Below are 24,886 nucleotides of genomic sequence, written 5' to 3'. Positions count from 1 at the left end.
TATAAACGATAAAGTACTAATTTTCTTTTCATATAACTTTTAAAATAGGAAAAAAGATTAAAATTTAATCGTAATTTTTACTAAAATCTTTTTATATTTGTGTATAATTTCCATTAGATTGATATAAACCACCATTTTAAATTCTAACATAAAGAAAATCAAAAAAAAAACAAAACAGAAATACTGTGAAAAATTTTCATTTTAAAATTATTTGTGTACATTACATTTGATTAATTTGATAATTAAAGTTTATAACGGCATTTTAATCAAATAATGAGCAATTTGAGGTTGATAGATCGCAGCCATATGTAACAGATTTGATGGGAATCGGACAATCCAGTGTTTCAACAGTTGAAAAACGATTTAAAGAAAGGTGTACTATGCCTGTGGATGATCTTTATTTACGTATTTAAATATTGAGTCTGCGGCATGTTACAGCTCGGCAACTGCAAAAGGATTTGTCGAGAGTCCGTAATGTTCAAATATTCGTTAAAACCGTTAGGAAAGAGAGAGAATTTGGTGTCAGACCCAAAATGCCTCTTACTGTACCGTTGTTAACCAGGTAACACCGTGTGGCACGAATAAAGATTGCCAGAGAACACGTTAATTGAGATATTCAGGACTGGAGCAATATCCTTTTCACGGATGAGTCCAGATTTTCACTTTTCGAATCTAATAGACGCATTCCAATGTACAGACGGGAAGGTGAAAGATTTGCTCAGTGCAACATTAGAGAAACTCGAAATTGTGAAGATGGTTCTATGGGGTGGTTTTAAAGCTGATCGGTATATAATAGAGGTTTTTGAAGAAAATGTAGTACCATTTGTCCCTTTTATAGGCGATAATTTTGTTCTTATACACGACAACACTCATCCGCACCTTGCCAGAATAACTTTAGACTAGTTTTAGATTTATTTTATGTCAGCAAATAGTCCAGATCTAAAAGCAATCGAGCATATTTGGGACCACCTACAGAGATGCATAAGAACCCATAATATCGCTTCAGACAGTCTTGATAAGCTGGGAGACGTTTTAAATGAAGAATGGGAAAATTTGGATATGGACTACATTAGAAATCTTATAAGGAGCCTCCACATAGAATGGAGGACGTCATTAGAGCCAGAGGCGGTAATATCACGTTTTAAAATAATTCAACTGGCGTTAGAAGTGTCTTTTTTGTCGTCATGATTTTTCTCATTTTTGGTAATTTACTGTTATTTTTATTATTTTGCTTGTTTTTGATTCATTTAACCTTCATTAACCATTCCTATGTTAATAATTTTTAGTTAAAAATCAATTATGCGATACTTTTTGTGATGAGTATATTTCTAAAATCTTTTAATCGATTTACTTAAAAATTGTAATACAATAATATGAACTACATCTTTGTGTCATTACATTTCGCTTATTTAATGCATTCGCGTCTTTAGGTACATTTTATTTAATATGAATAAGGGGAAATACCGCACCTCAACTCAGGACTAACTTCAAAATAGCACTTTTTTCACCCATCAAACTTGTTACTGTATGTACTATCGCGTTCATAAGTGGTCTGCCACTTCAATGACGTCAGGCCGTAAACGGTCACATTCTGTATTACCGTGCACTGCCGAGACGGTAGAGCACGGTAATACAGAATGTGACCGTTTACGGCCTGACGTCGTTGAAGTGGCAGACCACTTATGAACGCGATAGTACAGTATATGGAGGTACCTCTCCATGAGTTAGAAATGAAAATAGTGCTTGTTTTGCATTCATTTATTTTATATTATTAAATGTGTAAAAGTGTCGTCAACAGTTTTTAAACAGAAGAGAATCCTTGGAGACCACCTGATTGCTCTATTCTTTTTACTGATTGGAAAAATCTATAACAAATACATATTAAAACAAATAGCTTATCCTGCTGAAAACATTAAGCAGCATAAGCTACTTCTTTTTGGTTTAATTGTGTGATAATATAGGTAACAAGTTATTCTTTGTACAAATTGCAGAGTATGTTATATTTTGTTCCACAGTTGTACGAAGCTAATGATAAGAACCTCTTACATTTATACTTGTAACGCTCCCCAGATAGTGAAGACGCAAGGATTTAAGACTGGAGACCGCGAAGGCCATTGAATGTCTCATTCTAATCCATCTAACAGCAAATTGTTTATTAAGATATTCAATCAAATTAAGATAATGAGTAATCCTTTAAACCATTTTACAACTACAAATTAAAAAAAATATATGTCAGGGTATGAGAGTGGTTCCTTCTTCCGTTCGACAATTTCTTTACTTACTTCTTCTTTAATTACTGAAAGAAGGGTAATCCTTTAAAATATACTTTAGCGAAATTGTTTTTATCGACATGTTTTGACCTCTACAATAGGTGGTTGATCTGTGTCATCCTATATACAAAAACACCAGTAATAACAAGTAGATACGTCTGGTTCTAATCAGCGTAAATTTATGTTGTATGGGTCTATCGAAACATAAATATCTAACAGAAACGGCGACGTATCCTCATTTCTTTTACTTTTTAAACAAAACAACCCTAAAATTCTAATATCGGCATAATTTAGAATAAATTTAAATATTTTATGTTGGATACACATTTATACACAAGTATAGGAATGTCAACTATTACCTAAACACATATTTTATATAAATTACACTACATTTTCGCACTACCGCATAAATTTTTAAAAATGCAATTCAAAAGGTGCATAGTAATTAAAAAGGTAGCAGTGAAAAAAATTGAAAGAAAAATTTGCAGTTTTAATTATTGATGAAGGTCAGAAGTCAGCAATAAAATTAAAATTAAATTGAAATATTTTTTTATTCTGATATATAATACAATGAAATTTATAAGCTAACGATTAATAATGTTGTGGAATGAACATAGTTTAAATTAAAACCAGATCTAAACCTACAAAACACTAAGACAAATTAGTAAAAACAAACAATAATGGCACAAAAACTTTTGATGCTAAAAAATTGTTAATAAGGTAAAAATACTCCATTATTAATTGTTTTAACTTTACTTTATTTTATATTTTTTTGTATTTTTTTTTAATTTTATGTCCATATTAGGGTTAATTACATATAAGAATTTGTCGCTTTTGTGGAAACTGCCCCTCGTTTTTCTAACAGAAATACACCTAAACATTAAATCTATCTAAAAATGATAAGTGATTGTGATGTTTTAAATGTTAAATCTAAAGACGTGACCTATATTTACAAATTATACAGGTTTTCAACTGTAATTATCTATATATTTATGATAATTTAAAAAGGTTGTTGAAAACGAGGTTGTGTTACTGGGTGACTACTCGATGTTGTATAACATGCAAACGTGTCCAGTTGCATAAGAGCGAGGAATCAGAGGAGAACTGGGTGCCAACTTTCCGAATCCGAAGAACATGAATGTCCTTGTCAATTCAGTAGCGTCCTTCCTCTCCGATGAGAAAACCTATAAAAACAATATATATTAGTTTACGAATTTTTAAAAATGTTAGATAAGATAAGACAAGCAGTACACACCACTATAACATGTTTGCACTCCAGCTCCTCTTCGGCAGCTTCCAAAAGAGCGACAAAGCCCTCGCGTGAGCCGTTGGGTAGCACGCACTCCGGTACCGCCACGTAGAGGGTATGGCCACAGAGTACGGCATCCCACTGCATGCCCCTAGTACGGACGGAGAGCCGCCGCTGCGGCGGATCTCCCTTCTTATCCCCAAGGTCATCAGGACCCCCACAGAGGCCCGGTACCCAGGGTCTTGTGGCTCTGGCTGGCGCTCAGAGCCGAACGTTGACTACTACTCATCATAAACCTGGAAAAAGGAAATTACAGGTCACAGATAAGTACAAAGTTCAAATGTCTACTCGAAAATTCTTGTTCTAATTTGATAAAACCATTGTGTGATTTTATCTGACTCGATTGAAAAATTTATCCAATCTCAGCAAAATATAAAATATTACGCTGTCGTATATGATTCCTAATCTATTGCATGCTGATTTTTTAACGTTTTCAAAATGATGACCATTCGATATTATAATCTACCGGAAACTCGTGTAAAACGGGTTTTCGTCCGCAATAATATGGAAATCTACAAGGTAGCACAACACCCCACAACACTGGAAAATCTGCGATGACGAATCATTAATGCATTTCGCGGGCTGCCACAGCTTGCTTCCGAATGTGCGGCAACGGTGTGAAGACAACCTGTACCACTGTAGGCACATTGGCAGACAAATGTTCAAGGATTTACTTGACTAATACGGTAAGTTTTTAAGTAAAATTAAATCGATTTTTGAATTTTTATCAAACGTAATGTTGGTATTTCAAAACCTAATAATTTTCTAAACAGGTGGTTCGATTTTCAAAAACTAAGCAGCAATAATACACAGGCTGCCCCAGAATATGTGGGGTATCAGATAGAACACATAAAATTATATATATAATGGACGTCCCGGACATGTTTGTGTTTTTAAATAACTTCTGAAGTGCCAGATGGAATTGAATCATTTTTTGATATGATGGTAACCAGGTAAGTCTCCTTAAAATGGGCCATTACACATATTTTTGTTACACCTTCTATGATAAAGGCACAATAATATTTTTGAACAACATAAATCGTAAAATTAAAAAAGGTATCGACACAGATGAAATGAACCGTTTACGAATAAACATTTTTTGTACAATATAGTTTTTATTAAATTATTTTGTATTTCAAAATTATTTCAGTCTACTCTTATATCTAACACTCTCTAGTTATAAAAATTGGACCCTCCAGAAGGCCCCTTGTTTCATCACAATGAAAATTAATCATTTCCATTAAGTTTTCTCGATTGTCTATTGGATTGGCATAAGCTAAATGACACAAAAAAAATCTAATGGATTTAGGTCAGATTATCGACGATTCCCTGGGCCATTATGGTACGAAAAAAAATTATAGGAACTTGTCATATTATTTTTATGTATTCTATTTGAATCCGTACACATATTTTTGAACACCCTGCATAGAGAATTAAAAGACTGTTTAATGAGATATCACTTGACTTCCATTCCCATTTGAAAAAATTTAGTGGATGACAAACAAACTTTTTCTGAATCTCGTCGAAGTTTTTTTCCAGCCTGTAATGTCTAGAGCCACCCTGAATAGTATAATGTTACATTTTTTAATAATGTCTGTTTAAAATTAATCACAACAAATGGACTATTGTATGTATGTAATGCCCCCACAACATTTGTTTTTAAATATAAATACAGACGTGGCAAAAGAAATAGAAAAAATTTGAAGTCAAACATTTTGTAAACATAAACAAATTTAATTTATATTTTGTTCAGTCAGTATAAAAAATGTAGTTCAATATTCTATAACGCTTTTGTACTTTTTTTACATCTTTTAAACGTTGCAAATATGACATTAAAAGCATACATTAGTCTGATTTGGTTGGCCAAAGAAATAAAATATTCAAATGTATTTACGTTTTTTGCAACTATTTAACAATACTCTTAATAGTAAGAATTTAATATTAATAGGATTTATATTATTTTATTCAATAAAGTCATATTCAGTGAAAGGAAAGAAACATTGCAGTCCTGAGGAGTGGGAAATTATAATTGACATGAAACATCAAGGTCTAAATATTGTTGACATCACTAAAAACTAAATTATTCCGAAAAATGGTTTAGAATGCTTATTAACAAATATGAAACAACACACTCAGTTGAAAATACAATGAGAAAATGTCCTAGCAATAAAACAAATATTAACCAATAAATTGGAAAAATCTGAAACGACATTCTTCCCTGCCTTCTAGGCAAATAAAAAATTAATTAATTAAGTCACCAATATCAGTGTGACGAGTAGAACAATCAGACGTTAACCGAATGCACAGAACTTGCAAAAATATATTTCAATAAAGAAATCATTGTTATCAAAAAATAATATTCGAACAAGACTAACAGATTATACAAAAATGTATTAATTATACTCCAGAATTTTAACCATGGGTACATTTGGAGAGATGATTCCATGTTCAATAGAATCACATTGTAAAAAATGCGTCCATCGTCCTCCTAACAAAAGACCATTACAAAAAAGTATTAGTAAAATGGACCGATTAATATATAAAAACATCAAGAAAGATGTAAAATACGATACGAAATTGTTCAAAGTTGGTCAAACGATAAAAACAACATACAGTCTCAATTGAAATAACAAAAATCATCAAATTTAGATGAATTCTGGTTATTAATTAAAGAATCATGAAATATAATTTCAAACAATGTTTGGCGACATTTCGTTGAGTCTTTGTTTTTGTTTACTAGTAGTTATAACGAAGAAAGGGTACCCAACAAAATATTAACAATTTTGTTTAAAATTAATTATAAATTCTTTAACAAATATATAATTTCCAAAAGTGAGCTATTTCTTTAAGATTCAATTTTAGCAGAAATTATTTTCTACATTAGGTACACAACGAATAATCGTAGAAAGAATATACATAAATAAAATACAAAATAATTTTATTGCATTTAATTAGAGGTGTACTTTTCCTAATTAACGTTAGGATGGTAATGTGTGCCATATCATGGTATTAATTACATATTTTTAGTTTTGTACACCACGAGCTCAGATTTCCTCACAGTTTTATATACGTATGACACCAATAACTTGGAGATAAGTCTGACCTTAAAGTCGATCGGTTATCAATTTGTTAAATGGCAATCCACAATCAGGAAAACTGTGAATGACTTAAATAAATTGAAGGAGTAATATAAATATTAATTCCGCATAAATGTAATTGTTTTGTTGTGTAAATTAAACGCCACATTTTACAGACATCATAAAACGTGTTTACTGACATCAGTAAAAATTTACTGTTTATTATTTGAATCTCAAATTACGTGTAATATTGAAAACATCTTAATATATATTGTTTACATATACATTATTGTATTGTACGAAACCTGAACCTTTACCTGACAGACATTTGCATATGCGGAATATATATTATTGTCAGCTGCAAATTATTAAAATATATTTTCTTTACGTAAGCAAATACACATGCATGTCACATTATATTGAGAAAACAGAGACAATTATAAAAACCAATAAAAGCCAAGGCTAAATGATTGGAAATAATTACAAAGCAAAGTTCTAATAACAATTGAATTTGTGTTCATGATAAGGATTCTCGAAAGATAAAACCGCAGACGATTTAATTTACATGAAGGACGGAGTAAACATAAACAGAAATGTCGTCTTTTTAAACTTATGTTACGTTCGTCACGTTCGATTATTTTTGTACGGACATCATAGTCATGTCCTAGATAAACAAAAGTATTTTCATTGGATAACGTCAAATCCCCCAAATCGTAAAAATGAATGCCAAAATATGAAACGCAGAATATTTTTTTGTTACTATAAATAGAAAACAATTATTGTTGCGCCACATAATTCTCGTGGCGAAGTCATTTATCTTTATCAAACAATGGTTTCTAATTAATCATAATTCGGAAAAATGATACGGATCCATTGTGAGAATTGATACACAATGGAAAACTACTGGGTCTCACATGTGGCGTATTATGTACGCTGGATGTCTTAAACGATATCGACGGTTCAACTAACGAACATTCATCAAGTCACCTAATTAACGATGTTTATCAAGAAATATTAAAATGGCGTATGAAATTAAAAAATAGTTTTTTCGTTATAGGTCAGATCGACGTTTACAGTTTGACCTTTGCATATTTTTTTTTACAAATGAAATGGGACATTAATACAATAATGTTTCACAAACAACGTTCGCGAACACACTCGATATCAACAAAAATACTCACGATTCGTTGGTACTAGTTATAGCTGTCATTTTAGCAATTCTAGAATTCGTGTAAATACACAAGTCACACTTGCACAGTACGAACAGTTAAACAACTATGGAGCCATCAGTCACAGTTTATATGGTTCATTCAACCGACGTTGCCAAGTCGTGCATACTTTTTCTCAAATTGGTAATTGCCATGACTATCTGCCGAATAAATATGAAAATAAAGTTTACAATAATCTACATTTAGGCTCCGTGTGATGTTGTTACATATTTTTAACACTTTAAACAAATATAATGTTTGAATTTTTTAAAATTGTTCAACATATTCAATATGTAAATATTACTGGAGATCATCTTAAACGATACTGGTTTTCATTAATAATTTATGAATATAATTATTTTGCAATTAATAACTTCTCTTAAAACTTATTCAATTCTTTCGTAGTTAGTTTAGGATTTTAGTATGCAAATCTAGCAACGTGGCGTCTGTTAATGCTATTAAACTGCCATCTCTCCCAAAGTTTGTGCAAACGCGCGAGCATGTAAATAGGTTTCTTCTTCAACCTTAAATGTGTAAAATATACACTTTACATGATTTTTATTAAACATAAACAATAGATGTTAAAATGTATTAAAAATATGAGCCGTACTACTTGAATTGGATACAAGTACCTATAATGCTTATTGTTTTTTCTGTTATTGTTGTGTCTACTATACTAAATAAATTTTATTCTTTAAAAAATTACGTACTTTTTTATTTTTCAATGGACGGAATTATAGCAACTTATTATTTTACGGTCTTTCATTGCTCTATGTGAATTTAAATTAACTATTTACTAACGGTCTTTTGGTTATTGTAATTAGTAAAATTATAATTCAGCGTTTTCAAGACCGAAAGAAACAAGAAAAGATGGCTAAAAGTTTACGGCTAAATAAATAAATCGTTTCTCATGTTATTGAAATATTTAGAGAAACTGACCAAGTGGTTGCCACGAAGAAAATTGTCGAGAGATTGAAAAAGTTCAAAAAAAAAGTGTTATCGCCAACTGAAATTAAAACCAACCCGCAGGAAATTGGACTTGGTAAAATTAAATTGAAAACTATGAAAAAATGGTTATTGGATGGGGGATTCGTTTGACCCCAGACCTACAAGAGAAACTCTGGTTTCTACTAAAAATTTGAGGTTTGATTTTGACTTACTTAGGCGCACATTCACTGGACCACAGAACAGTGGGAACGAATAATTTTTAATGATGAATCTATATGTGTTTGATAAAAAATACTATAATAATGACTGTCACCGTACTATACTGTATATAATAAATATAATTTGAAATGTCATAAATAATTTTAAAATTGTATTCCTTTTTATAGATTTTATGTATTTAATAATTCGAAATTAATTGTTCTGTCTAAAACATACCATATCACATATTTGGATTTATGTCCAAAGTACTTATTTACTAATTACAAAATTTTTATTTATTTATATAAACATAATGGTAGCCAGAGAAATAGCACACATTACCATCTTAGCGTTAATTAGGAAAGGCACACTTCTAATTAAATGCAATCAAAATATTTTAAATTTTATTTAAAATAATTACATCATATTCTTTCTAACATTATTCATTTTGTACCTAAATCAAAATAATTTCTACTTAATTAAATATTAAACTAAATAAATTCACAATATCACAGAAACAACACACGTTTAATAAATATACAGGGTGTTACAACTTATTTGACTAATTTTAACCACTTACTCACTATTACATAAGAAGTCGATTTATCAAAAAAAATGTAATAAAAGTTCAACATGAAACGAGATAAAATTAAACACTTGCTATGCTTATTTTTCCAATTTGCTTTAAATGTTCCTGGATGGTCGACAAAGGTTGGTTAAGGGTTTTTGACAATTCTTCAATTGTTTGACATGGATTTACTTCCACTTCTGCCTTTAGCATGTCGTTGTCTAATGTCGTTGGTCTTCCTGATCGATGGGAGTCAGACAAATCAAAATCACCGATTCTGAACTTGGAAAACCATCTTTGGCATTTACGAACATTTAATGCACTTGGATAAACATCGCAAATGTTTTTGGTCGCAACTCTTGCGTTACTACTCTTGCGAAACTCGTAAAGCATACAATGCCGGATGTGCTCTTCCGATATTTGGTAGGTCATTTCACTCCAAATTGCAAAAAAAATATTAATACTGAATTATTTAGTAATGAACAAGTCATAATAACCTTAAAACGATTTTAGTACGCCTTCGAAGTACAAAATGAACCGACAAATGACAAACAAATAAATCATGCGCAGAAACGACATGACTTTCCGGTCCCCTAAATATAAAAGCTATCCGAAATTGTTCGCATTGGTTTGAATATAAGCTTGGGCCCGTCGAGTCCACTTATGGCGCACTAATTCAAATTCCTGCCTGAAAATACAAATTATCGTATGCCGTTTTGATCCGGTCTCACAATTCTTCAATATTTTGAACTTACTGTATTGAACTTACCTCATTTTTTAAATGTTCTCATGAGAAAAAATCTATATAATTCAGATTTTGTGAAACACCACGTGTATTAATCACATAGTTTGTACGACTTAAAAAATTAATATTTCATTGGGTACCCTTTGTTCGTTTGAAATTAAATTTCACGACTCTTCAGTTAGTAACACTTCATCTAAATTTGATAGTTTTTGGTGTTTTCAATTGGGATATGATGTTGTTCCCTAAGTTTTTAATTCGATTTAGATCTGGACGCTGGCCAATCTAGAACCACTAGTTGTTAATCAATTTTGAATAAGTTTGGACGCATGCTTCGAATCATTATCATTCAAAAAATCCATATTACTGGTAAATTATCGTTAGCAAATGATTCCATTACATCTCTTATCATATCTATATAGGAGTCCTATACGATGCCAAGAGGGATCCCAAACCATAACGTTTAGTTCATCGTGTTTCAAAGTCTTTGTAGTGTATTCAGGGTCCAAACATTTATATGAAGAGCGACGAACGTATTACTTACTTCGATAAAATTCTAGGAGACAATAAATATTACATATTTTTGTGTAAAGTTTAGTCTACGAATATTCTTTTTTTATATCAATTGTTTATTTATTGAAATAAATCCTTGCACGTTTTGTGATTTCAGTCGATGTCTAATTGTTCTACTGAAGACAGTGGTATGATTTAATTAATTCATATTTTATTTCCCTTGAAGACAAGGAATGATTTCGTTTATTGATATTTCCAATTTATCTGTCAATGAAAGAAAATGTTTTTTGTTAGGGCGTTTTTTTGTTGTATTTTCAATGTTATGTGACAAAAAAGCAAAAATATGAAATATCTTACAAATGTTTAATTTTTAATTTTGTGCTATTTCTCTGTCAACCATTGTACAGTAACATTTCAGCAACGTTACCAAGTAACCGACATGCAATGTTACTTCTACGTTATATTCGAATCATTGCAAAGTAAACATATGTGCAACGTTGCCCAACATTTCCGCAATATAACTTTCTACCTAAAATATTTTGAGAGTTTAAAATATGTATCAGAAATATTTCCGAATAATAAAATAATTCACTGAGTTTTAGGTACTTGAAAATTCAAAACAATTCTTTTGTTGTACTATTTTAAACATACCTATTTGGATTTAGATACTAAATAAGAAATTTAATACTAAATCGACCACTTTTAACCCTATCCTTTTTAATTTACAAAAAAATTAAATATATATTTCACATTGTAAGTTTTCCTAGTTAAATATTCTTTAACTTGTATTGTTGGTTCAAACCTGTAGAGCTTTACTACTGTGAGTTGAATTCGAGAGTTGTCACGAAGAGAAAACGTCATTCTCCAACTAAGTATAGCATTTTAATGGTCTAAAACCTCTTGTTTAGGTTCAAAAATTAGAGCTGCAAAATAGGCAAATATGCCTCAAAAGTCATTTTAAGTACCAAAAGCTATTGTAGTTTTTCACTCATAGTTCCTGCGAATCCTATTACATTCCATTTTTGCTGTATTAATTAATTTTACTATCGCCCAAGACTGTAAGGATATCAACTAATACAATTTCTACTCCACTGAAGAACTCTTTTTTCACATTTGGACGACTTACTTAGTAAACGGTACATTTCCGTTTCCAAAATTATGATTGTACGTAAACAAGCGTCCAAAGTGATAGATCGAAATAAGTGAAAGGTAACTAAATTAGCCCTCAAACAGTAGTACATTTGTTTCGATAGAATGAAATGTAGTTAGATTACAGATGATTTTTATTTTTGGGACAAAGAGGGGAAAGTTTAAAAATCCCTCTCCGGGCACCGATCCGAAGATCATGGCCATAGTGTTTACAATGTATGATAAATCATACATGGGGGGAAAGGAACGTATATTTGCATATACGGGGTATACTGAACCAGAAGACGTGGGACTGACAAAGATGCCAGCCCCCTGTCAATTGGGTTCGGAAGAACAAGTCCAATCTGAGGAAGATCCAAGATCTTCCTGGGGATGGATTGGACTTGCAGGTGTTGGACCCGTTAGTTCCCCACTGCCATTGGCTTGTGGAGCGGTACTGAGCCCCAGGACCACGACAAGGTGGATCCATCCAGATGATGAAATTTCAATTTCCATTATAATAGTCACATATGAATCTGGAGTTTTGAAATTTTGCGAAATATTTTGACTAAAACCTTATCTGGTCAATTTTTGACAAAATGACAACTATTCTAAAAAAATAAACATAATTTTGAAAAACTCATACTTTTCCAGACGAATAAAATAATGCAAAAGCACAGAAACGTATTTAGTAGGGTCCTATAATAAATAATAATTTTCATCAAAATCCAAAAGGATCGAAACGACATATAAAAAGATTGTTTTATTTTAAAATAATGGGAAAGATTAAAACTGGTAGTCTTATACATGTGTTTTTTATTACATTAGAAATAGTAAGACACAATAATAATTGATAAAAAAATCTGTAACATTTTTATTATTTCCAAACCATATAATATAAAAATCTATATATACATAACAATAAAACAAATAAAACCAAACATTTATACTTGACACCAATAAAATTCCTGCTAGATGCATTACTTCCTCTTAATTAAATATCTGTTCATAATAAATGTTGCAATAAATGGCCAAATAATCATAAATGAAATCAACTGAAAAGACATATTTCCAAAGACTCCTTTTCGTTTTTGCAATGACACATGGACACTTTTATTTTCCAAATGATTTATTTTAGTTGTAAGCCTTTCAATATCATGTTTTAAACTTTGTACGGCTTTAGATATTTCCTGGGATATATCTACATTGCTCTGTGATTTTGTCCTAGTCCTCGAAATATGATTTACGTAACCATTGGAAAGTCCATCCGCGTATGGGATGCCATTAGGTAAGTATCGTCTAGGTTCCGGATTCTAAAAAAAATATATATCCATTACATCACAAAGAATGCCTTTTAAAATTCCTCTTTATTTACCTCAATTGTGTCAATATATTCTTCATCGCTGTGGTCCGAATCTTCATCTATTGGAATGCTAGGTGAAACTGATGGAGATGCGTCCAAACTAGAACCCAATCTCGTCGGCGAAGCTTCACGAGAAGCTACAGGGTACAATAATAATGAAAATCTATCACTACAATCTTTTAAATTTGTTTAATTACCGAAAGGAGAGTTAGGCTGCGATCGTACACGTTCCATCACGTCGCCAGCGATTAGTTCCAAGTCGTCCATATTAACGGAACTCAGTTCGTCAGTGGGGGCCTCCAAGAAGTTGGCAACTTTATCAGAATAACTCATGGTCTCGACAATACTAGAATACAATAGCATTCTACAACTAATTCGTGAGCGAAGAGAAATGGTAATTACCATTAATTTTATGATGAAGTAAAACAAAGAATTACATGGAAATGAATAAGCATTTATAACACCAGCTTACAAATTTTCATTATCACTTAATTAATATTAATTTATGAAGAAGTTTTAAAATGCTAAAAAGATCAAGTAATCATTTCTTAAAAAACTTATTTTTATTATATCAAAAATGGGATGGTTCAAAAGAAAAACTGTGATTGATGTAGCTTCAAACAAAAATTACGAGTTTGAACTTGAGCAAAATTTTCAGGAATAAATGGATCAAAGAATATAAGGTACCTGTTTATCAAATTTTCACAATAAATGATACAGGTAATGAAAGTTCATTTTTTTAATTATTGTCAGACTGGTTTTTGCAGTTAGTTTTCTTAATAACCAAAGAAATAAACATTTATGAAACATTACATGACTCACAACTCATTATTAATTCAGAAAAAATCTCAAAACTCACATAAACTAGTGTAAGTTTCACATTTTATAATACAAAGTGTTCATAATTGGCCGGTTAGATTTTATTCCTTTATAATCATCTAATTAACATAAAAAGTTATGGTTTAGCTTATCTTATCATTTGAGACGTGTGTATAAATAAATAACAAAAATATTTGATTAACATTGAAGATAGAATTTATTTTCAAAAGATAATATCTAATTCCTCTATGCAAGATTTTTTAAATAGATATAATCCAGAACAATGAGATATTATATATATATACTGGTGCTTGTACGATCTGTATTACTGTTTTTTTCTAATTAGATTAATTCAGGAACTTACGTGTGCAGTTCATCCACGTATCTTGACATCGCTTCATTTTTCGACATATCACCCAATTTTTTCCAGGCATCATATTTGGCTCTACCCACAACATCCCAGAATCCGGGCCGCGAACCGCTGCACGGTCCTTGTGTGGCCTGTTTGAAATAGCCATAGAACCTCAGCATCAATTCATTGCTGGGCTGATATGATCCTGTAACAGGGAGGAGTTTGTGTGTTACTAAAAGACATTTTTCTGAATGGAGGTCTTATTATTTATTATGTGGTGTAATAAATTTGTTGGGTATTTTTTTTTCAATAGCTACTGCTGAAAAATATAAATTTATGAATATTTGAAATGAGTAATGGAATAAAACCAAGAATGCAATAATTGGCATTTAATTAATGCAATGTAAACCTGTTTTAATAATAACAAATACATTATTTAATGGACTACGACCCTATAATAAGTTCATTAATATGGGTACAATTTGAGTTCAGCTATTTGAAGAATATCAATTCAATTATCTGGACCATGTTGGTTGATAATTATATAAAAATACTTTCACTTATTTACAAAACTCTTTATCACGCAACATTGATAGTTTTCGACGATTGGGGATGGATTTATGAAAGTTGTTAAACTTTGATCTTGTATTATGACTTGCTAAATAAACCAGAGTTCACCAAATATAAATAAACATATGACAATTGTTAATCAATCTACTAGGTTTCACTGTAATTTTCTATTACCATATCTCAGCAAATGTATGAAACATACAAAGCAAAATAGTATTGCAAGGTTCTTGTTTAGTGAGAGCCGAAAATGTTACGAAATTTGTTGATATCAAATGCTTAATTCGCAATAAATTGTAATTAACGTACCATTTTTTGGTAAACTCCTAATAACATTCACGGCGGCATTAAATTTTTCTTCAGTAGTCATGGTTGGGGAAGTCTTATTATTTAATCAAAATTAGGCTACATACAACATTTATTGAACATCATACGACCACAACGAATCACTTCACAGGGCGAATGTTTATGAAGTTCATGGATTAATTGCACTGATGAAGTTTGTGAGCGAGAATAATGACAGATCTCTTTCCTGACATCTCTGAAAGACTTACAACAACTATATGTTAAATAGAACACTCATAAATATCAATACTCTCTTCCATTTAGGAAAGATGTCGCTCACTTATCAAACTATATTTGGCACAAAAGATGGCGTTAGTTAATATCGGTACAAAGTGTCAACAAGTGTTTCGCGCCAAAACGAGAGTTTCGTTGTAACCACCGAGTCTTTCGTTTGCTAATTGGTTCGTGCTCGTTTATATTTATTAAAAAATAAAATGGAAGGCTTTGACGATCCAGGAGTGTTCTTCAGTGATAACTTTCAAGCAGAGGAAAACCCGTCAGATCCGCAAATTAATTTACAAGGTGTGAAGAAAAAATTTAAGGAATTCATTCGCCAATACCACACCGACAACTTCAACTACAAATACAGGTAAGTTTTGAAGCATCGTAGCCAGAACTTTCTTATCTAATTGTTCTGGTTCCGTCAGAGACACGTTAAAACGCAACTACAATTTGCGCCAATTTTACTTGGATGTTAACATAGAAGATGTGGGAAGCTTCGATGAAAATCTAGCTGATAAACTGTATAAACAGCCTTCAGAACATTTACCCATATTTGAAGAGGCTGCTAAAGAAGTAGCTGATGAACTCACATCACCTAGACCTGAAGGAGATGAAGTCGTAGAAGATATTCAGATCATGTTGTCATCGGATGCTAATCCAGCTAATTTAAGAGCATTAAAAGTATGTACTTGTATAATTTTATATGTTGCTTAAAGGTCTTACTTACATTATAAATTATTTTAGTCAGAAGTTGTATCGAGACTGGTGAAAATACCAGGTATTATTATAAGTGCCTCAGGAATAAAGGCAAAGGCCACAAAGATTGCTATTCAGTGCCGCTCTTGTAGCAACTTAATTCCAAACTTACCTGTAAAACCTGGTTTGGAAGGCTATATTTTACCAAGAAAATGTAACACGTAAGTACTTATGTCTGTTCTTTTTTATTTAGACATAATATTTACATATTTTCCTCCAACAGAGAACAAGCTGGAAGACCAAATTGTCCATTGGATCCATATTTCATTGTTCCTGATAAATGCCACTGTGTAAATTTTCAAGTGTTAAAGTTACAAGAGCTACCTGATGGAATACCACAAGGTGAAATTCCTAGACACATGTCCCTTTACTGTGACAGATACCTGTGTGATAGAGTGGTACCAGGAAACAGAGTATTCATCTTGGGAATATACTCAATTAAAAAAATTAGCAAACCATCCAAGGTGCAAACACACCAAATATATTCCATAATTAGTATTAATACATCAATTTTAGAGAGATGGACGCGAAAAAGCCATTACTGGTGTTAGAGCACCCTACATGAGGGTTGTAGGTATCCAGGAGGACACTGAAGGCGTCGGAGCATCTGGATGTGCCACCATAACAGCAGAAGAGGAGAGTTTATTCAGAAGAATGGCAGCTTCTCCCAACATCTATGAAAGATTAGCTAGCAGTGTAGCTCCTTCAATCTATGGAGCTTTAGATATCAAAAAAGCTATAACTTGTCTGTTGTTTGGAGGTAATTCACCTAATATATGTTGAAAACTATTTTCACCCACACTTCAACATTTACCTAGGTTCTAGAAAGAGATTGCCTGACGGCCTAACCAGGAGAGGCGACATTAACGTACTGCTGCTTGGTGATCCAGGTACTGCCAAATCTCAATTGCTTAAGTTCGTTGAACGGGTAGCACCGATCGCAGTTTATACGTCAGGAAAAGGAAGCTCAGCAGCTGGTCTCACTGCTTCCGTAATGAGGGATCCTGCGTCGCGCAATTTCGTGATGGAAGGTGGTGCTATGGTCCTCGCTGACGGAGGGGTACGTGTGTATTTTATTATTCTTGTATTGTAAATTGAACTAATTCCCTTGTTTAGGTGGTGTGCATTGATGAGTTTGATAAGATGAGGGAAGATGATAGAGTGGCTATTCATGAAGCTATGGAACAACAAACCATATCAATCGCAAAGGCTGGTATAACCACTACCTTGAACTCAAGATGTTCAGTTTTAGCAGCAGCCAACAGTATTTTTGGTCGATGGGATGAAACCAAGGTAATGATGCAGTAATATCACAAGATTACAGTGGGATAAATTTCCTTTTTATTATAGGGTGAAGAGAATATAGATTTTCTTCCTACAATTTTATCCCGTTTTGATATGATTTTTATCGTAAAGGACGATCATGACAAAAATAGAGATATGGTGAGTAGGTGTTTAGTCTTTATGTATACATGTTGTTGATTATCTGGATTTTCTTCACAGATTCTCGCCAAGCATATTATGGGCGTGCATATGAATGCAGGACAAATAACTCAAGAACCAGCTGAAGGTGAATTATCTCTGGAACTGATTAAGAAATACATCAACTACTGCCGCACGTAAGACATTACATTTCTTTATCTCAAATACACATATTATAACACATCATTGAGAACTTTGGTTTCAATTTTGAACTGTAGTTTATTGTATTATGAAATATTTTATTTCAGACGATGCGGTCCGAGACTGAATAGCGATGCAGCAGAAAAATTGAAGAAACGTTACGTAATTATGAGAAAGGATGCTGGCTCCCACAGGGAAAATGAACGTAAAAATTCGATTCCCATTACGGTTCGTCAGCTTGAAGCTATCATTCGGATGTCAGAGAGCTTAGCAAAAATGCAACTGTTGCCGTTTGCAACCGAAAGTCACGTAGATGAGGCTTTACGTCTATTCCAAGTTTCTACACTTGATGCTGCTATGAGTGGAAGTCTGACTGGTATGATGTTTTATTAATAGTATCACAACGGCTTTTAATTTTAACTAGATTTGTATAAAAATAGTCCTCTAATATTTTCCTTTAACTTTTAAGGAGCTGAAGGTTTCACGACTGAGGAAGATCATGATATGATGGTGCGCATTGAAAAACAATTGAAACGGAGGTTCGCGATCGGAACGCAAGTTTCGCAGCAAAACATAATCCAAGATTTCATGCAACAGTCTTACCCTGAGAGAGCTGTATTAAAAGTTATTCATACTATGATTCGCAGAGGCCAATTGCAGCACAGAATGCAACGCAAAATGTTGTATCGTATAAGTTAAACTCGATATGAAATGTGTCAATGTTTATTGTAACGTCTTAAAATTGTTCAATTCACATACTTTGTTTTGTACTCTAATTCTTAATACAAATTATAAAACATACATCATCGTCTGTTTTTGAATGGGTATTCCGGATGATTTTCGGCGCCCTTGAAGAATTTAAAATCAAATATTCTTCCCTCTTCTCCTTGATCTAAAGCTGCTAGTTTGCTCATATCCTCATCAGATATTGTAAAATTAAATACATCAATATTTTGTTTTATACGAGCCGGATTTGAACTTTTTGGAATCACTGTTATGCCATTTTGTATGTGATGCCTTAGAAGAATTTGTCCTGGTGTTTTTTGCATTTTTTCCGCAATTTCTAATACTGTAGGATGACCCAAAATGTCCGGAAAGTTGTCCAAACTGAAATTACATAATTATATGCTAAATGAAACAAAAATATTTAGTTTTACATTTTGTATTATTTGTTCGAAAATCGCAACGTTTATTTGCGTAATATTTCTTTAAAATTGATTCCATATTATTGGTTTTATTTTTGTTTAATGAGGAAAATATACGTACGAGTAGTTGTATTTGCTGCTGAAATGATTATTAGCTCCCGGACTACCCAAGGGTGAGTATGCTGTGACAACTATACCAAGTTTCTTGCACAACTCTAACAAGTCCTTCTGCTGACAATAAGCGTGCATTTCGATTTGTAACACTGCAGGTTTTATTTCTGCCGCGTCATAAATTCTCTGAATTTGTTCCGCATTGAAGTTGGAGAGTCCAATCGATCTGATCAACCCTTTCTTCACTTGCTTCTCCAATTCCTAAAATAATCATTAGTTTTGCTAAAAAACTTGTATAATTTCATTTAATTTTTACCTTCCATGTGCCCACAATATCGTTATTTGTGTCTAATTTAAAGGAGCCATCTGCTTCCTGTAACGGCGTGTAAGTGTCCTCGTTGTAAAAGAAACTGAAAGGCATGTGGATGAGATATAAATCTAAATAATCCACCTGCAAATTTTTCATTGACATTCCTAAAAACTTTTCCACATCTCTTGGTCTATTTCCAACATGAGGCAGCTAAAACATTTTTAAGTATGAAGTTGTTTCCATTAGAACGGTATCATAATTAGGTCATTCAACATTTATTATTTGAACTTCCACGCATAATTTTAAGTGTTACTATAATAATCTTTCGATACTTACTTTTGTTGTTATGAAAAGATTTTCCCTTTTACCATTTCCATTTTCAAACCACTTTGTTAAGGTTTCGCCGATGGCATCTTCGTTATTATAATTGAAGGCGGTGTCTGTAAAAGGCTGTTGAAGATTTTAAGTTGCTGTTAATAATAAAAATTCTTTCACCTATATGCGTGTATCCACATTCAAGGGCGGCAGTCACGGCACTTTTGACTTCTTCAGGTTTTGCTCTCCATGTTCCTAATCCAACAATGGGCATTTTAAACTGTCCACTACCACTTAACTGAACCGTATTCATTATTATGTTACAAATATTCGCGATAGGAACGGGAAATAAAAACTTGTGTGTGTTGAGTCGCACAATTTTGCAGATTACAGCGTGGATCTATTTTGAGAGTAGTTTTGTAATTTAGAATAAACTTGACACTAAAATTAGACTTCAAAATCTTATTTTCAATGGTAGCTCGATTTTTTTTAACGGCGACTTTATCGGGTTAGAAGTTTTATCGATCTCGGGGAAGGTCAGGGAATGTCACCCTCGCGAGCAACATGTGAGCCAGTTTAAATATTTGCCTCGTATCTACGCAAACGTCGTAAATTAATTGGGGATGCATCGTTCATTGCTAATTATTGATGCGAAACAAAAATATTAAACAATCTTCGCATATAATAAATTTCAAGTTCAATTTATTATTACGTCTATAAAATAGCTATACCATTAATACAGCGGACAGTATCATTGGAATTCAATTCAGCAATATTTGTTCAAATAGGTCTAAAATTTTATAGTACACTATAATATAATAAAATATTATGTAAGTGTGGGTTTTTAAAACTTTATATAAATGATAAGAAAGTGGAATTAAAAAATTTATTTATATTTGAATTTTACTTAATCTAATTGTTTTAATATAATATTAATTTTAATAGTTTCTAACAATTAATTAATTCATATAGGTCGAGGAACATGACCCACACGTGAGGAGTTTTCATTAATCAAAAGGGATGACTACTTTTGAAATAGATTATTTCTTATTGTAAAAATATTTATATATTAAAATATACATATATTTTTTAAAATAACACTTACTAAACAGTTCTGAATCTTATTTGCAAATATAGCATGGATTAATGAGCGATGTACAGAATTAATGATTTAAGATTGCTACAGCGTTCTGCCGTTTAGATTTAGAATCAATTATATATAATTGACACGTTTCAAAATCCTGAAATTCGAATCTCTTAAAATGAAAAAACTCTTTTGTTAACCAATAACTGACTGACAGTCAGTGCGTTCAGTGCACAGATAATGGATTTTCTACAAAAAATTGATTAGTTGGAGTTCGGCATCATTAAGAGTACACTTTTAAAGTGGTGTTTAATTTATAGGTAAGCAAAATTTTAATTCTTATTCATATTCACAATGTATAAATTTAAGGTTATGTATAAATTTATTTTCTCTAAAGCAATATGTTACAAAAAGAAAAATAAATGCGGGCATTTCATTTATAATAATAAGGGGTTATTATAGTTTTATAATTGTCAGTTGATCAATAGTAGTGTTTAAATTTGTTCCTACAGCGATAGCGATCTAGGTATGACGGGGACTCCCATATGGTCCGCTGTTTCGTAGGCTGCCTAATCCGCAAAAAGAATCTGAATATTAAAATAATTCTATTTGTTTGGGCACAGATAAGATAATATGCAAATATAGCATACATATATATATATAGTAAAGGACATAAATGAAGCAACACTATATCTAGCGCACTTGAGAAAAAAGTATCAACAAAGTCAACAAATTGTTATGAAACGTCCATAAACCTAATGGTAATTTTCATTCCTACCTCCTGGTAAAAAGAGTAAAATCATCTATGAAATATACTATACTTAAAAAAATGCAAGCATTTAAAAACGTTTATTCTTAAAGATAATAATAAAACAAATTTAATTTCCCAAAGCATGTTTGAGGACCCATAAAATCTACTCATATGTTTTATATTAAACTAGATTAGCAATAGTTATGCGTATAAATTAATTTTTGAAATTACTTATCAAATATTAGTAATAGTTCTTTATTTTTTTAGTGCGACATAATTGAAACAACAAAATTAAAAATTTGACAAAAATAAAACGAAAACCAATTTTTTGTCAATTACCCGCTGTTTGCTACTACAGCGCAACATCATCTATCTAGGCATGGTATCGAATATTTTATTTGTACCATCCAGAGGTTTTACCATACACCATACATTTTTTCCTAAATAATTATGACTTTTTAATTGTTTAACTTGTATCTTCTGATCGACGATTTCCCACAAATTTTCGATGGAATTTAGATCTGACATGTTGGCCGAGACAGAACATTAGTATTACTTTGGGATCATTGTCCAGTCGAATATGGAACCTTAATGACATTTTCCGGTTTGCAAAAGACATTCTAGAAATGGTTGAAAAGTTGAGTTTTTACTGATTTAACCCTCAATTAACTAATGGTTGGCGAATAATTCTTGTGTAAATATTTTCATACAATATCTGGTGTACTGTTCATCAATTTTCTTCTTATGTTGAATTTCGTAATAGGTCTTTCACAACTTTTAGTTTGTTTTACACTATTTTTATATAGAATGACAACACTTTTTTGAAATTCACCAAAAAATTTATACCGCAAGGCATTATATTCAACTACAATTAATACGATTATGATTTAAAATAATTAAAAACTTTCATTTCAAATAGGTCTAAGAAAAATGAATAATAAATTAGGTAGATTCAAATATATTTATGTTTTCTGTCACTATTTAATAACACTCTGTAATTATTTTAATATAAAATTAAAAATATTTTGTTTGAATTTAATTAGTGGTGTGCATTTTCTAATTAACAATAAATAGTAACGTGTGATATTTTTCAGGCCACCACTGCATCTTGTAAACACCAACAATACATTCTGTATATTCGTCGTATTACGTATATAACAACGATAATGAATAATTATTTATTTATTTATAAGTAATACAAATACGAATTTATTGATTTTTATAATGTTTTACTATTATGTTTCATTTCAATATTTGAATTTCGTTTCACATAAATTTTGTATATGTAAATAGTAAATAATAAGAAAATTCATGGAATTGTTACTCGGTGACCGAATATCTTTTATACAATTTAAAATTCGCGCCTTTTTTGCGCACGGGTGCCTTTTCTATTGGTGATTGTATGTCGCCAACCCATTGGTGAATTTAATGTAAGTTGATCATGGACACATAACTGAGTGTGTACTTGATTTGACTGACGAGCCATTAATGCAATCAATCTGATTCAACACAAACAATCGTGTATCCTATAGCGAAGTTCTGTTATCTTTAATTTAATATTATATTTTATTATTAATACATTTTCTCATTAATTAGTGTAATGTAAATTACATTTCCTGTCATGTAGTTCATATCACTCTTATCACATTTTTAAAGCTCTCGTAATGTCATCGAATGCATTGTTTTGATAAATATGTTAGCGTAAATAAAGGGTTGAAACGCTTTTATAATGATAAAAACAAAATTATAAAGTTACTATTTTAATATTGTGAAGTGTGGTAACCAACAGATGATAATTCATGTAATTAATTTATAATGGTTACAAAATCACAATTGAATCAGTCAAAATGGTCATTCCGTATTAAATAATGTCAACATTCTTATAAATTGAATTCTAAATTCTAAAAGTTCGAAGGATTCAAAAATAAAACAAAACTTTAGATCTGGAATTATAGAATTTTAATGTTGGCAGAAATGATAACATTTGATCGATTTTACTAAAAATTGTTCAATGAATATTAAGTACTGCCGAGAAAAAGTAGCGTAATTCAATTTTCGGAATATCTTAGAAAATACTAGTATAACAATATTATATTTCGTGTGAAATCTTTTTATAAATTATTAATTTATGTTAAGTTATTTTGAAAAGAATTATTGTGCTAAGGACAAATTCATTTAACAAATTTCAAACTTGTACATAAAGTTAGAGTGCGAATAAGTTCTGCGACATTTGAAGTTGTCTAATGAATTAATTGTGAGTATTTGTTATCTGAATTAGTACATGTTTTTCTTTTATATAATTTAATATGTGGTTGCAAATATATAATGCATTCATTCAATATAATAATATAGCAAACTTAAGACGTATTGTCTTATTTTGATATCCTTTGTATATATCAACATAACAGATACTGTTAGATATAAAACATGTAAAATTACTTTACATAGGTGGTATAATATAAAATATTGTAACAAGTTAAATATATATTTTAAATCTAAAATATTGACATACACAGATCATAGGATAGCTAAAAATCAATTTCTCTCAATTTGGTTTCTTGCCGGAAACGCTGCGAGCATAAATATTTGGAATGCAGTTCAGCAAATTGCTACTAATTAATGTTATCGTTATTGCAATGGTATAGAAAGAATTTATGAATCATAAGATAATAATGCACATTCTTATCATTTGTTATATATACCTATGCTGTCACAATTCCTAAACGAATGTCACCATAATTTATTTATAAAGAATACGGGGGTATATTTATGATTAACTAAACAAATTTCTAAAATTATTCCCAAGATATACATATTATTTTGATTCTTTTGAAAATAAAAACCATAGTAGCCTGGAAAAATTACCAAGGCAACCATAAATTTTCTCGATTAAACAAATGAATTTACATGTGACAAATAGCATTTGTCGTTTTCATTATGTTTAAGAACGTCGACACCAGCAGTGGAGATTAATGGGTACCTGTGAGTAAATAATTTTATGTTTCTTTTCATATTAAATGTTTATTAAGTTTTAGCCTTTTCTTTTAAAATTACATACTATTTCGCCTGGTGTTTTCCCATAACCCATTTAAACTAAACCTCCTCATTGACAGTTCAATTTCATCAATTAAACCTGTATACAAACCACACAGTTAAAGAGCT

The 24,886-nt window shown here is 31.3% G+C and overlaps 4 protein-coding genes across 4 annotated transcripts; 1 reads left to right on the top strand and 3 right to left on the bottom strand.

Moving 5' to 3' along the window:
- Positions 1-2,802: 2,802 nt before the first annotated feature.
- Positions 2,803-7,866, bottom strand: LOC109597372 (ornithine decarboxylase antizyme 1). Its single transcript, XM_020013033.2, is given in 4 exon segments — positions 2,803-3,454; positions 3,526-3,729; positions 3,731-3,815; positions 7,838-7,866. Coding segments are annotated over 4 exon segments (462 nt in total). The 3' UTR covers positions 2,803-3,310.
- Positions 7,867-12,760: 4,894 nt separating this feature from the next.
- Positions 12,761-15,556, bottom strand: LOC109597371 (acyl-CoA-binding domain-containing protein 5). Its single transcript, XM_020013032.2, has 5 exons — positions 15,372-15,556; positions 14,508-14,700; positions 13,522-13,670; positions 13,337-13,461; positions 12,761-13,274 (listed from the first exon to the last, which is right to left on the bottom strand). Exons 1-5 carry the CDS (start codon positions 15,430-15,432, stop codon positions 12,942-12,944), a joined length of 861 nt encoding a protein of 286 aa, XP_019868591.1. The 5' UTR covers positions 15,433-15,556; the 3' UTR covers positions 12,761-12,941.
- A 222-nt stretch (positions 15,557-15,778) lies between these two features.
- LOC109597369 (DNA replication licensing factor Mcm5) lies at positions 15,779-18,809 on the top strand. The gene is made up of 11 exons (XM_020013029.2): positions 15,779-15,996; positions 16,055-16,310; positions 16,374-16,546; positions 16,609-16,849; positions 16,902-17,145; positions 17,204-17,445; positions 17,502-17,678; positions 17,736-17,828; positions 17,889-18,004; positions 18,116-18,384; positions 18,478-18,809. The coding sequence occupies exons 1-11, from the start codon at positions 15,842-15,844 to the stop codon at positions 18,705-18,707; spliced, it is 2,196 nt and encodes a 731-aa protein (XP_019868588.1). The 5' UTR covers positions 15,779-15,841; the 3' UTR covers positions 18,708-18,809.
- Positions 18,716-20,452, bottom strand: LOC109597370 (aldo-keto reductase family 1 member A1-B). Its single transcript, XM_020013031.2, has 5 exons — positions 20,070-20,452; positions 19,911-20,014; positions 19,581-19,784; positions 19,275-19,525; positions 18,716-19,115 (listed from the first exon to the last, which is right to left on the bottom strand). Exons 1-5 carry the CDS (start codon positions 20,200-20,202, stop codon positions 18,812-18,814), a joined length of 996 nt encoding a protein of 331 aa, XP_019868590.1. The 5' UTR covers positions 20,203-20,452; the 3' UTR covers positions 18,716-18,811.
- Between the last annotated feature and the right edge of the window lie 4,434 nt (positions 20,453-24,886).

This window comes from Aethina tumida, chromosome 1, assembly GCF_024364675.1.
Source record: "Aethina tumida isolate Nest 87 chromosome 1, icAetTumi1.1, whole genome shotgun sequence".
NCBI classification, from domain to species: domain Eukaryota; kingdom Metazoa; phylum Arthropoda; class Insecta; order Coleoptera; family Nitidulidae; genus Aethina; species Aethina tumida.
This window is presented reverse-complemented; position numbering and strand designations above follow the sequence as displayed.